Below are 14125 nucleotides of genomic sequence, written 5' to 3' on the forward strand. Positions count from 1 at the left end.
GACATGAACAGCATGAGCACCCCAACAGAAATACCATGCATGTGAAAGCAATGATGAAATCAATAAATAAATGAAAATGAATCTTGATGCTGCATGCTTTCTGCAACATGAAACACAGCAGAGAGGACGAGCAAGCAGCAGCCAAACTGAAACCACAGCCGATGACTCAACTTACCGCCGCTTCCTTCTCATTCTGGACGCCGCTTCCCTTTGACTCGTCCACACTCGTGGAGGTGATGGTCTCCGAGCTTGACCCTTGCCTGGACTTAACCTCTCTTTTGGCCCCGGCCAACTCCTCCATCAGCTGGTCCCGGTCATTCTGGAGGCTGGCCATGGACCTGGAGAACGCCATCAGCTGCCTGCTGTACGCGGTATTCTCCAGGACCGCCTGCTTCAGATCCTTCTCCTTACGAGACAAATCCTTCGACAGCTCATCCAGCAAGTTGTTCAGCTCTGTGTGTGCGTCTTTGTTCTCCAAGGCATTCAACTTCTGAACCAGGATGTCCCTCTCTTTGGCAAACATGGCCAGGTCAGACGTGGCATCCTGCAGACGGCGCTCTACCTGGTTCAAGGCCGACTGAGTCTCTCGGAGTTCTTCGTCGTACCTGTTTCTCAGGACCTTGAAGTCCTCGATGAGCTGGTCTCGGTCGTTCTGCAGAGCGGCCATGGCTCTGCCCAAAGACTCATTCTGAGCCTTTGAGTCTTTGCTCTGCTTCTTAGATTCTGATAACTGCTGCTCCGTCTCCAGTAGCTCTCTGGTGAGTTCCGCCACCCTCTGATCGGCCGTCTCCCTATGGTTCCTCATCAGCTTCACCTCATGCTCGAAGGCGTCCAGCTCGGCGTTGTACTTGTCCTCGGCCTCAGCCAGGTTTTTATCCGTCTCGTTCTCCACCAAGTTCATCTTCTCCTTGAGCCCGTCCGTCAGGACTCTCTGAGCGACAAGTTTTTGCCGGAGGTCGTTACACTCGGCCGCTTTGGCTGTGACAGCTTCCTGCAGGTCAGCGATCACTCTGCCTTTATCCGTGGCGGTTCTCAGAGTCGACACGTCCGACTCCAAGCTCGACACCTCGGCTTTGAGCTGAGAAATATCTGCCTTTAAAGTATTGCTTGCCTCTTCTCCCCTTTGAAGTTCCAGCCGACACCCTCTGTGCTGCTTCTCGGCCGAGACCTTCTGGGTCTCCAGGTTTTTGATTACATCCTGCTGCTTCTTCAGCAGCACCTTGAGCTGGTTGTCCTTCAGGAATAAAACCTGATTCAGATCCTCCCTGTAGCGAACCAACTGCGCCCGCAGCATGGCATTCTCCGAGTTGAGATCGTCCATTTGATGCAACAGTTTCCTTATTTCGTGTTTGAGGCCTCGGGTGGCGCCGCCTTCGCCATCGGCAGAGCCATCTTTACCCTTTAACCCCAACTGGCTCTTCGCTTCGAGGATTCTGTACTCCGACATCAGTCGCTCTCGTTCGCTCTGCAAGGATACCATGGCGTTCTTGAATGACTCCATTTTGGCAGCCGTCTGCTCTTTCTCCTGGACAGACCGGTTCCCTTTAAACTGCAAGCTCTTCACCTTCGCCTCGAGGCTCCTCAGCTCCTTGTTGGCATTTTCTCGCTGGTGTCGTGAAGACGTCAGCCTGTCCTCGTACACGGCGACCTGGCCACGATGGTTAGCTTGCAGTTGTTCTAGGTATCCCGACATCTGCCCGTCTCTGGCAGACAGCAGCGAGGAGATCTCGGCGTCTTTGCCGTGAAGGAGCGTCTTCAGCTGCAGAGAAATCCCCTGCTGCTTCTCAAAGTCGGCCTGGACTTTGTCATTCTGAGCCTGTAGGAGGAGCAGCTGGGCGTCCGAGTCGGCATTCGACTTCTCTACCTGCTGGAGGTTCAGCTGCATTTGGGAAATGGCTTCGTCTTTGTCAGCGAGCTGTCGGTTCAGAGTGATCTTGTCTCGGTCCATCCTTGCGGCGTGGGCACCAAGTTCTTTCACCTGCACTGCCGAGAGCTCTGCAGTCTCGGTGAGCTCCGCGTTACTAGCGCTCATGACAAACAGCTGCCTCTGCTGCGCGGCGGCGGCGACTGAGTAGTCGTTGAGGGTCCTCTCCAGTCGGGACTTGGTCACCCGCAATTCACTCACCTCCTTGTCTTTGGCTCGCATGTCTTCCAGGAAGCGCTTGATGACGAAGCCCTGCTCCAGCAGCTGGTTGTCCTTCTCATGTAACGTCTTCTGGTACAAGTCGCTCCAGCGCTTGGAGGCGTCGGCACCCTGAGGTGTGGCAATTAGAGCAGACAGTTTGGCCTCGTTGGTCTCCGCTGATCTTTTCAGCGTGTTTATCTGGAGGTCCTGAGAGTCCAAGTGCTGCCGCAATTCGATCACTCTCTGGCTTTCTTTGTCTTTCAGCTCCCTCAGCTCCTCTATCTGTTGCTGCAACACGAACTGATTCTCCAAATAAGTGTTGAACGCTTTCTCATCTGCGTTCGTTATCAAAGCTACCTCAGACTTCTTAGTCTTCTGCGACATGTCCAGACTCAGTTGGTCTCTTTCGGACTCGACACTCAGAATTCTCTCCGTAGCCTCCCGCAGGAGCTCCTTGTTCTCTGACAGCTCGGCCTCCGCCCGGTCACTCCTCTCGTCTAAAGCCGCCATTTTCTCCGAGCTCTTCTTCAGCTCCTTCTCAGACTGTTCGCAGGCCGACCGCAAGCTCTTCAGATCGCTCTCCAGGTCTAAGATCACTTCCTGGTACTTGATGCAGTTGTGCTGCAGCTGATTGATCTCCTGGTGCTTCTCCTTGAGCAGCTCCTGTAGCTCTCTCTTCACGCTCTTGGAGCCCTCATTGCCTCTCTGAACAGTTTTCAGCTTCTCCTCAAACTCGCGGACCAACTTGAGCTGCTCCTCCTCTTTCTCCTGGCGAACTCGCCCGCTCATCTCTTTGCTTGCCTCTAGCTGAGAGGACAGCTGCGCGTTTTGGGTTTGCAAAGCAGAGGCGGTCTCGGTCAGCTCGTCCATTCTTTCAGAGTTCTTGAGGATCACGGTTTCCAAATACTCGTTTTCCAATTTCACCTTGTCTGAAGTCTCCTGGACATTTTCCAGCTCCTCCTGCAGGACGGACTTATCATCCTCAAGGATTCTCACCTTCTCGTTGAGGCTGATCGCCTCGCGGGCATGCGCGTCAATGACGTCCCTGAGCTCCTTGGCGTCTTCGTCTTTCTTTGCAAGTTGCAAATCGTGATCGTTTTGTATCTCCTCGATCCTTTCGGAGAGAGTTTGCTTGTCATTTTGTAGCATCTTGTTGATTTCCAGCTGAGCGCCGAGTTCTGTTTTCTGGGCCTCGATCTGGGCAGTGAGCGAGTTATTCAAACTAAGTGCTTCATCGAGTTTGAGCCGCATGTTGCTCGTGTATGTGTTCGATTCAGAGTGCTTCTCTTCCAACAAACAGCTGGCATTTTCAAGCTTGTGCGCAAGCTGCTTGTTTTCAGACTCCAGTCCAGCGAGCTTCTCTCCAAGATCCTTCTCCATCTCTTTGAGTCGGCTGATCTCAGCCTCCAACCATCGGTCTTTATCCATCAGCTCACACATGACCATTTTGTGGTTTTCAACGAGCTCGGTCAGCTCTCTTCTGATTTTTAGATTCTCGTCCTCCAGCTCCTCGATCCTCTGGCGTTTCTCTTCGGAGAATCTTTGCAGCCTCTCTTTAATCCTTCCGTTCTCCTCCTCCGTCTCTCGAGCTCGCTCGTTCAGTATCTCCAGGTTGGCCTCTTGGTTGTGGACCCTCCTGAGGGCCTCCTGCCGGTCCCATTTAGCGCCCTCCAGGAGCTTTCTCATCTTGTCCATTTCGCTGCTGACATTTTCGTACGCTTGCAGGAGAGACTCGTACTCCTGCTTCAGCTCGGCATGCCTCGACTTCCACTTGGACAGCTCCTCCGTCTGAGAGTCCTTGAGAGACTCGAGCTGGCAGGAGAAGGCTTGTTTCTGCTGGGTGATGTTTTCGATGGTGAGCTTCAGGCTGTCGCAGGCCGCCGCCAGGCTGTGGTTGTCGCTGAGGACGCCGTCGGCCTCGCCGCTGAGCTCCTCCTTCTCCCTGGTCAGGGAAGACACGGAGCTCTCCAGCTCCACATTCTGCTGTCTCAGCTTCAGCACCGACGCTCGCAGAGTTAAATACTCGCCTTCTTTAGCTTCGTGTTCAGCCGACAGCTTCTCTGCTTCTTCTTTCAGCACTGCGTTTTCCTTCATGAGCTCTTTCCTTGACACCAATGCCGCCTGGAGTTTCCTGGTCAGGAGAGAAACTTTGCCTCGGCCATCCCGCTCGCTCTCTTTGGCGCTGTCGTCATGAGACTTCTGAAGCTCGTCGGCCTCCGTCCTCATCTTTTCAATGGCCGATTCGTGGGTTTTGATTCGCTGCCGTAACTGCAGTTCAAGTGCAGCTATCAGTTCTTCCTGTTCTGAAACTTGCGCCCGAGAAAGCGACAAGGCGTCATCTCTCTCCTTCAGCGTTGCTTCAAAGTCTTCGGCAGCGATGGTGTCTTCCCGTTTGGTGGACGATTCGGCCTTTACGTTCTCCTCTATTCGCTCCTTCAGCGAGGTGACCTCATCTCTGAGTTCACCAATTAATCTGAGAGCATTTTCTTTTTCTTGATTTAACAAATCCAAGTTGGTTTCTTTTTCGGTGCAAAGCTGTTGTGCTGTTTCCAGCTGTTCAGTCAACATGGTTTTGTTGTCATTGAGCCGACACTGCATTTCCGCTGCCGTCTCCGCTGCCGTCTCCAATTCATTCATTTTCTCCAAAAGGCTCTGGTTTTCCTCGACCAGGAGTGTATATTTCTCTTTGTGTTCCACGGCGTGTTTCTCGGCAGCGCTCAGCTTTGTCTCCAATGTTTGGGACTTCAGCTCCGCAGCTTTAACCGTTTCCTGATATTTCTCAGCTTCTTCCGCTTTCTCGCCGACTTCCACCTGAGATTTCTCCAAGTCGCTCTCCACCGTGTGAAGTTTGGATTCCAGCACTTTGCCTCTCCGCTCCGCGGCGACTAGAACCTCGTCCTTACTCGCCATCTCAACAGATGCGCGCTCCAGTCTGGACTTAGCGGTATCCAGCTCCGTTTGCAGGTTCGACAGCGAATGACACTGGCTCTCCTTCTCAGCCAGAGACATCTTCAGGTCCTGCAGGGTTTTGTCTCGCTCCTCAACCAGCTGCCTCAAAGTGTCCAGTTCGTCTCGATCGGACAGAGCAGTCCTGCGGAGGTCCTCCAGCTCCCGCACCTTCCCGTCGAAGTTCATCTGGACGGCGTTCAGCTCGTTGGTCTGCCGGCAGCGTTGCTCCAGCAGGGCCTTGTAGTCGTCTTTCAGCTCGGCGAGCTCTTGGGTTAGTTTCTGCTCGTTCTCCTGAGCATTCTTCAGCGTCTCTTTGCGCGCCAGCAGGGCGGCCTGGGCCTTTTTCTGCACCTTCGCCTTCTCCAGCTTCATCTGTGCAAGTTCGTTCTCCAAATCGACGGCAGAGGAGGACTTGTCTGTTAACTCGTCTCTACATGTCTTGATCTCGTTCTGAAGATCTTCTACTTTCTTTCGGTCTCGCTCCGACGCCTCTCTTCTCTCCTGCAGCTGCTCCACGAAGGCTTTTTTCTCAATCAGTGTTTCCGACAAACGGGATTCCTTCTCTGCGATCCCGGCTCGCAGCGATTGGTTCTCCGACTGCAGCCGATCCACGAGTCTTTCGCCTTCGGTTTTGCTAGCAGCGATCTCTCCTTCCTTCTCGAGAAGTTTCTTTTCAAGAAGAGAAATGTTTTCTTCATACGTCTCGGCCGCGGCCTGAGATCCATTCGTCACTTCCTGTAATTTATCTCGTAAAAGCGAAACCTCACTTTTATCATGTTCGCTCTCTTCTCTTTGGTTTTCATACGCCTCAAGTCTTCTCAGCAGATCTTTACGTACAATGAGAGCAGCTTGAAGCTTCTTCTTCACCGCATCCTTTTCTTTAGACGTCTTGACGAGTTCGCTCTTCAGATCCTCATTTCTTTTCATCAGCTCAAGCTTCTGCAAATCCTTGGTGTTCATTTCTTCCTCTAACTGCTGAGACATCTCCTCGAGCGTCTTCCTGGAGGTTCCGTGTTCTCGCTCTAGGTTTTCCAATTGTGCTGTGAGAGATGTTTTTTCCTCGCCAAGTTTCATTCTTTCATTCGATGCGGACTCTATGACCTGGGCGATGGACACGTCTTTATCCCTTAACTGTTGACTGAGTCCGGCCAGTAACTCCTTCTGCTGACTTATCTGAAGGCTCATACAGTTTATTCGCTCCACTTTTGCTTGCAAGTCTAGGTGCAAAGACGTGTTTTTCTCCAACTCAGCATCGAGTCGAGTCTGCAGATGCTCCGCCGTCTCTTGCAAAAGAGCAATTTGTTGAGCAATCTTGTCGTTACTGCTCTCTCCTTCACTGAGCATCTTCTGTGTTTTATCCAATTCCTTCCTCAAAGCTTCTACATCACACTGACGCCTCTCTTTTAATTGTTTAATATCCAGTAAAGAGGACTCTTTTTGTTTTTGCAACTCATGTTCTGCAGCTTTTAGCGCCTTTTGCAGACGACTGTTGTGGTTATCTTTCTCCAGGACGGAGGCTAACACCTTCTCCAGTTGAATTCTGGACGCCGACGCCTCCAACTCTTTGGCACTCAGCTGATCAGATCCCTGCCCGATGGCGAACAAAGCCTCTGCTAGCTTCTCCTGCAAATTGTCCAGGTCTCTTTTCAAAGCATTAACTTTAACATCTTTAGAGTTCATTTCATTTTCAACACCTCTCAGTCGCTCTGCGAGCAGGTTCTTATCCTGTTTCTCTCTATCCAGCACTAACAGCCACTCCTTCTCAGAGTCCTGCAGAATCTGCTCTATCTTCTGAACGTTCTCTGTTAATCGATACACTTCTTCGTCTTTGGCACTAACCTTTGCTTGAAGGGTCTCCTTCTCGGACATCGTTTGCTCCATTGTTTCGTTCATGCTGCTGGACCGCCGCTCCATCTCCACCTGCAGCTCCCCCTGCAACGCCCACATCTGATGATGCCTCCGTTCCAGCTCCTCCCTCTCCGCGACATGCTTCCTGACTTCCTCCTGCAAACGACTCTGGTGCTCCTCCTTTGCCGAGCTGACCTCCTCGCTGAGTCTCTTGTTTTGCTGCTCCAGCTTCTGTATTTCTGAGACCAGCTGCGACGTGTGCTTGGCCTGCGACATGTACTGGCTGTTGATGGCATGGAGAGCCATCTCCCTCTGCTCCAGGTTTTCCGTCAGCGCGTTCATTTGCGCCACGACTTGAAGATGCTGCGATTTGAGTCGCTCTATCTCGACAGTAAGCAGCGACACGCTCGCTTGATGGGAAGCAAACGCTTCGTCCTTTTCCTTCGACAGACTTAAGTTCAGGCCTTCCGTTTTCTCCAGTTTGTGATGGATCGTAGATAGCTCACTCCTCAGTGTCTCTATCGCGCTCTGATGTCGCTTGCCGGCGTCATCCGACGCCTTCCGAAGGTCGGAAGCCTCGATGGTCCTTTGGTTCAGCCGCTCCGTCGCATCTTGCAGCTCCTCTAAGTTAGCTGCGTATTTCTCCTGCAGGTTGTTAAAGGCACTCTGCGTTTCCTCCGATGACTTCCTGAGGTCTCCAGACTCGGTGGCCAGAAGCTGGATTCGACTCTGCAGCTGTGAAGCCAACTCTGCGCTTTCCACGAACTGTGTCTTGAAGAGCGACGCCTCATCGGCTCTCCTCTGAATATCCTGAAGGGACTTGGATTGGTCCGAAAGAGCCACCTCTCTTTCGTCCAAGGACCTTTTCAGATCGTCAACCTCAGATGCGTGCACCTGGAGGGATTCTTGGACGTGCGAGATCTGTTCTTTCAAGCCCTCACACTCCAACTCTCTGGCTCGGAGATTCTCAATGGCAACTGAAAAGCGACTCTGAGATTCAAGACTCTGCTGCTCTTTTTCCTCCATAGCACTTTTCAGCATGGATGCCTCAGAAGAAATCTTGTCCATTTGTCCTTGGAGTTGACGAATGCGATCTTCAAGCTCGGAAGTGTTTGCACTCAAACTGACGTTGGCATCTCCTTTCTGCGTCAGCTGCTCCTGCTGCTCAGCGATCCGGCTGTTAAGTTGCTGGATCAAGTCGTCTTTTTTTTGCACGGTCGCACTGAGCCTCTCCGTCTCAGCGCCCCCGTCGCAGACCGCTGCTTTGAGGCCTTCAACCTCTTTGCGCTCACCGGACAAATCCACTGCCATTTTCTGAAGTTCTGATTTTAGTCTTGCATTCTGCTCGTTCAACGCTTGAATGTTGTCGTTGAGATCGACGGCCTCCGCCTTTCTCTGGTCCCCCTCTGCTGTGAGCTGTTGATTTTCCGCGGCGAGCTTCTGCACGGCGGCCTTCAGCTCGGCCACTTCAGCCTCAGTCTCGGCGGCGCTCTCGTTCATGGTGCCGAGCTGAGCACTGAGCGCCATCACAGACTCGTTCCGTTTACTCAGCTCGTCCTTCTGGTGGTGAAACTCACTCGTTAAATCTTTCAGCGCCTGATCTTTTTGCTCCACGTGCTGTTCCACCTCCGAGCGCACTCGCCCGAGCAACTCCAGCTCAGCCTGCATCCGTGACACGAGTTCCTTCTGTTGCACGACCTCGCTCTGGAGAAGGCCACACTCCTCCGCTTTCTGCCGAAACATTGCGTCCTTCTCCAGAAGCCCCGCCTTGAGCACGGATCCTTGTTCCTGCAGCATCGATATTGTGTCCTGAAGCTGCAGCAGCTGGTTCCGCTGAGCGGAAACCATTTGTTTTCGTTGACCGACTTCCTCTTCTAGACTTCGAAGCCGTTCTTCTCTGTCCCTCAACGCCTTCGACAAATTAGCGCATTCGCTTGTCTTTTCAAGCAAACCTGCAGAGTTCGACTGGTCGCTGTTTCTTAATTTGTCTTCTGCGATAATAAGCTCCTCCTTTTCCTTCACCAGGTCCTCAATTATTTTCCGGTTCTCCACCATTTGAATTTCAAGCCCGGCGTTTTGCTCTCGGAGTAAACTTCTCTCGGCGTTTAGCTCGGCAGCTGATTTGATATTCCGCTCCAACTCCTCTTGTAGTCTTGTCTTATCTTCCGTCAGGCTGCCGATCTTCACGCTCAAACTGGCGTTCTGGTCAAGAGTCGCCTTGAGCCGCACGTCGAGGTCAGATCGGACCTGCATTTGTACGGCGAGCTCCTTTTCTCTGGATTCACACTCGGCACGGAGCTGGTGGTTTTCCTCTGTCAGGGTTTGGATGCCAGCGTTCAAGCCAACCAGCTCTGTTAGCTTCAGCTCTGCTTCGCACTGCAGCTTTCTGGCGTCTTCCTCCGCGGCGTGGATCTGATCCTGCAGAGTCTTAACTGCGAGGTTCGCATCGTTGACTTCCTCTTTGTGTTTTTGACACTGCTGCATCACATTCTTCAACGTCTCTTCTCTCTCTTCGATCTGCTGGCGAAGCTGCAAGCGCTCTTCCTCGAGTGACTCGGCCTCTGCCTGTAATTTGGAAACCACGTTTTTCTGGTGTTTCATTTCTTTCCGGTGCGCTTCCTGATTCTCTTTCAACACGGCATCTTTCTCCCTTAACTCGGACTTCACATTAGATTCCTTTTCTCGAAGCGAAGACAGCGTCTCCTGAAGTAGCGTCAGCTGGCTTTGTTGGGTCTCCATGTGCGCCGATTGATCACCGACCTTCTGCTCCTTTTCTGCCGCGTCGCTCCGAAGCTGATCCACCTTCGAAGACAAGCTTTGCACTTCCTCCCGCAGTAGCGCCACGCTTTCTTCCCGCTCCCCGAGCTGCCGGCCGAGGTCATGACATTCGTTTGTTTTCGCCAGCAGGATCTCAGAGTTGGATGTCGCGCTTTGCTCGAGTTTGTCCGTTCGAAGAGTCAGATCCTCTTTTTCCTTTCGTAGCCCTTCAATCGCCGCGTTGTTTTGTGAACGCTGCGCTTCCAGTTCGGATACTTGGGCTTGCAAGGAATCCCTTTCACGTGTGACTTCTGAGATCGTTTTCACGCTTCCGGTCACTTCCAGCTCAAGTCTCTCATTCTCTTTTGTGAGACGATCCACTTGGCTCTCGAGGCTGCGACCCAGTTCAAGAGCCGATGTCATCTTTTCCCCGAGCTGATTGACGTTCTGCTTCTGCAGCTCGAGGTCCTCCGTCAACCCGGCGAGTTTCACCTGCAGCTGCTTTTTCTCCGCCTTCATGCTTTTTAACAGACTCTTGAGTTTGCCGATGTTTTCAGATTTGCTCTGAAGCTCGTTGCTCAACTTCTCTTTTTCTGCGTCGAATTTCTGCCTCTCGTCTTCGGCCTGTTTGTCGGTAATCTCCAGTCGCTCTTCCAGTGTTGCTATGGTTCCCAGCTTCTCCTGCATCTCCTGTCGGACGCGCTCCTCGTTGTTGGTGTATTTTTCCACCTGTGCCAGTAGCTCGTTCTGCTCCTCCTTGAGAGATTTCAGCTCCCTTTCGTATGTCTCTTCTTTCTCCTGAAGCTGTTGCTGTAGCTGCTCGCTGCTGCCGTTTCCGTGCTGGAGCTTCTTCGTGGATAAAGTCAGCTGTTCCTTCAGCGACGTGATGTGTGTTTCACATTCAGACAGATGATTTGATTGGCTGACGAGCTGTTTCTGGATCTCCCCCCGGAGTTCCTGGATGGTTCTCCGGTCCTCCTCGGTCTGCTTCAGCAGACGTTCCACCTCGTTCACGCTGGACTCTCTTTCCTCTTTGGCCTTGAGCGCCTCCGTCTCGGCGTCCTTCACTCTGTCCGCCAGCTCTGCAATCTTGCTCTGCAGCTCCTGCTGGTCTGAGGTCTGTGACTCTCTGATGATCATGGCCTCCCGCTCCGCCTTGTTCAGTGCGTTTTCCACCCGGACCAGATTCTCGTCTTTGAGTTTGAGCTCCTGCTTCAGCACGGCGACCTGCTCCGCGTACTCTGCCATGTTACCACTCAGGGTCGATATCTCCTCGTCCTTCTCCAGCACGACGTCTTTGAGCCGGTCGATTTCCCGCTCGCAGCTCTGGAGGTCGTGGATCAGCTGGGCTCGCTCTTCCAAGTGAGCCGAGTTTAATTTGTCCAGCTCCTCGTTGGTCTGGTCGAGCTCAGTCTGTAAAGTCTCCACGACGACTTCCTGCTTTTGTGTCTGAAAATGAGGGAGATGAGAACAAGAATGAAGCAATCGAGGGAGGCGGCTTCGTTACCATGGTGATAAGGAGTATTAACGGATCAAAGCACCAGTGAAACGGACGCCGTGTCTTTAGCTTCACTACACTTTCAAATGTTTTTCCCCCTTTAACCTTTATTTAACTGTTTTAGTTTCAAATCAATGCGGCTGAGGAATTCTTTCAAACTTCTCAGGCTGCAGTCACACACAGCCGGATGAAAATGTATTTAAATACATGTTTAAATGTCCCCCTCGTCCTCCTGAGGACTTTAACTGCACTCCACACGATAAGGGAAGCAATCATTAAACAAATAACGAGAAACTGGTTCAAGAATGACCACTTCATTAATCATGAATTAAAGAGCTGGTGAATGAAAAATATATGAAATGGAGAAAACTACTATGAGGATTAGGAATCTTATTCATTTACTTGAAGAAAGATGGGAGAAATGGATTAAAGTTATAACAGGAATAAAGTTTTTATTCTATTTTTCTGTTATTTCCTCTCTCTGATCTCGATGTGGATGATCATGTGACATCGTGTTCTCCTACAGCAGGATTTGCGACCTTTCAACTATGAATTGCGAATTATTGCCATTATAGCTATAATTTGAATTTTGTTGTGTGTATTTGGTTTGTTGAGTATATTTGATTATTTACAGTTAAAAAATTCTTAGAAAAAAATAACTCCATATATGCAATGCAGTGAATGGATGAAAAAACAAATAAATGTGAAACATATCTGCTAACATAAGATTATTAAAATCCCACCTTCTCCTTCAGAGCGCTCAGCTTCTGTGTGAGGTCGGACACTTCGGTTTTCAGCTCGGAGCACCGTTTCTCCGAGACGTTGCATTTCTTGGAAACATTCTCGAGCTGCAGAGGAAGGAAAAGAAAACGAGCCAAATTAACCGCTGTTATTTAATCGTAAACTAACCAAAAATACGATAAGGAGGGAAAAGCTCTCACCGTGTGCTCGGCTAGGAGGAGTTTCTCAGACACCTCTTTGTTCTGAGTTTCCTTCTGGCTCAGAGACTCTCGGAGGCCGCTGATGAGCTCCAGCTTCTCGGACGTCTTGGCCAACGTGTTCTCCTTCTCGATGAGCGAGCTCTCCAGGCACTCCTGAGTGTCGCTGAGGCTGGAGGACATCATCGCAACAAACCCAGTTAGAATGATTTAATTAAATAAATAATACAGATAAGCCCTGGTTGTCGGCGCTAAAAGATCTGCAGTAATAAATATGTCAGAATAACAGCCTTGACGCAAACTTTACATCCACTTCAGTGAATCAGACTTCCTTTTGCAACCAGAGGAGTCGCCCCCTGATGGCCAGTAGAGAGAATGCAAGTTTAAGGCTTCACTTCCTTGAACCGGAGGTTGCTACCTGATGCAACCTCCGGTTACTGTTCATACTACTATTACTACTACTATACTGCCACCAACACCAAATCCAGATGGAACCCAAGATCCTGGTCTGCTCCAGATTTCTGCCTAAAAGTCTATTAAGGCAGTTTTTTTCTCTCCACTAGGTGACGCTGTAACGTCCCTGGTGATGTTGGGAATGAATTGACTTTGTAAAACCTGAGCCTTGAAGCTCCGCCTCCAAACCATTCAAGTGCCATTAAGACTTGTAGCACGTCTTTTTAAACTGGTGGCTGTAACCGATACAGAAGCGTGACTTTCCTGCTGCACGGTGAAGGAACATCTCACCCTTTGAGCTGATCGTTGAGGCTGCTCACCAGCAGCTGATGCTTCTCGGCGTCTCGGCCCTGTTGACTCCGGACGCCGGCCAGCTGGCTCTGCAGCCGCTCCGACTCGTTCTGTGGTGGAAAAGAGACGGACCGATACGCAGACGTGAAACAGAGAGCAGCGACGACGACGTTCTCACTGCACACAGACGTGGACGGCGGCAGACCCGCCGCCGGAGAACGGCATCATGGGAGACTTTTTAAACTCAACATCACCTCTGCTGTTCCCCCACGTGGTAATAATTAACTTTTATATTCACCATTGTTTTTACACTAACAGTTGTGAGGAAGCAATGTACTGATGTGGACGTATTTAAAACACATTAAAACAAAACCTTTTAAGCATACGGCACATTGAGATACGGCGATATTTTAAGACGTTAACTTACCGTATTGTGATGAAATAATATATGGAGATATGGTGATACACGAATTGTCTAAACTGATAATCACATGCACACATTAACAGGAACCTCAAAATAAAACTATTTTTTTTATCCGATTACTGTGTTTGTGTGCATGTTATCAAAGTCGTGTAGCTGGAAATATTTATTTTTGTTCTCTATAATTTAACTTGACACCAAAGAGAAAGATATTTATAAATATATATATAAATCATTATCGAGATATGGAAATGATTTATATCATGATAGCAGATAATGTGTTTAGAATATTTTCACCTCGCTGTCAGACGGCCCTTTCTGCCTGGGAACTGAATCCGTTATCTACACTCTCTTCAAAATCCACCAGACTCCATTGACAAAAACGGCAATTTTACCCGATGGAACACAGGAGCTGCTGCTCCGCCGCCTCCATCAGATAGTTAAAGTCACACAACAACAACAACTCCCCTGTTCTGAGTCTGGTGGAGAGCGTTCTCCGTCAGAAAGGGCCGTCTGACATCGAGGTAGAAGCAGTGAAATTATTCTAAATATAGTGTCCACTATTTTTTAAGGCGTCTGAAATACGTCCCCGGCAGCACGTCGCTCCGCTTCAAACTCTCCAAACATCCCTTTGAGCGCTGAAGTGTGATTTACGACACCCAGTGAGTCTCGCTTCAACACTTAGCGGGAAAAAAACCCAGAACGTGTCCGAGATTAAACAGGCACACCACCACACCGTTAGCCGTCACCGCCAGAGGTGTCCTCTAGCGCACACAGACACGACACACCCAACACACCTGAGGGACCCAACATGGCGGCTCATCTTCATCTACATCAAACGTCAC

At 50.6% G+C, this 14125-nt stretch overlaps 1 protein-coding gene across 1 annotated transcript in view; it reads right to left on the reverse strand.

Moving 5' to 3' along the window:
* Positions 1-14125, reverse strand: part of LOC311018780 (uncharacterized protein) — a 40439-nt gene that overhangs the window by 7783 nt on the left and 18531 nt on the right. Inside the window, exons 18-22 of the mRNA XM_084017859.1 lie at positions 14078-14125; positions 12860-12969; positions 12119-12287; positions 11921-12025; positions 176-11128 (exon numbers count right to left, since the gene is read on the reverse strand). Of these exons, the coding sequence (XP_083873985.1) occupies positions 176-11128; positions 11921-12025; positions 12119-12287; positions 12860-12969; positions 14078-14125 (11385 nt within the window). The remainder of the gene's footprint in view (positions 1-175; positions 11129-11920; positions 12026-12118; positions 12288-12859; positions 12970-14077) is intronic.

The sequence above is a fragment of the Eutrigla gurnardus genome (genome assembly GCF_963514095.1).
Source record: "Eutrigla gurnardus genome assembly, chromosome: 1".
Lineage (NCBI taxonomy): Eukaryota > Metazoa > Chordata > Actinopteri > Perciformes > Triglidae > Eutrigla > Eutrigla gurnardus.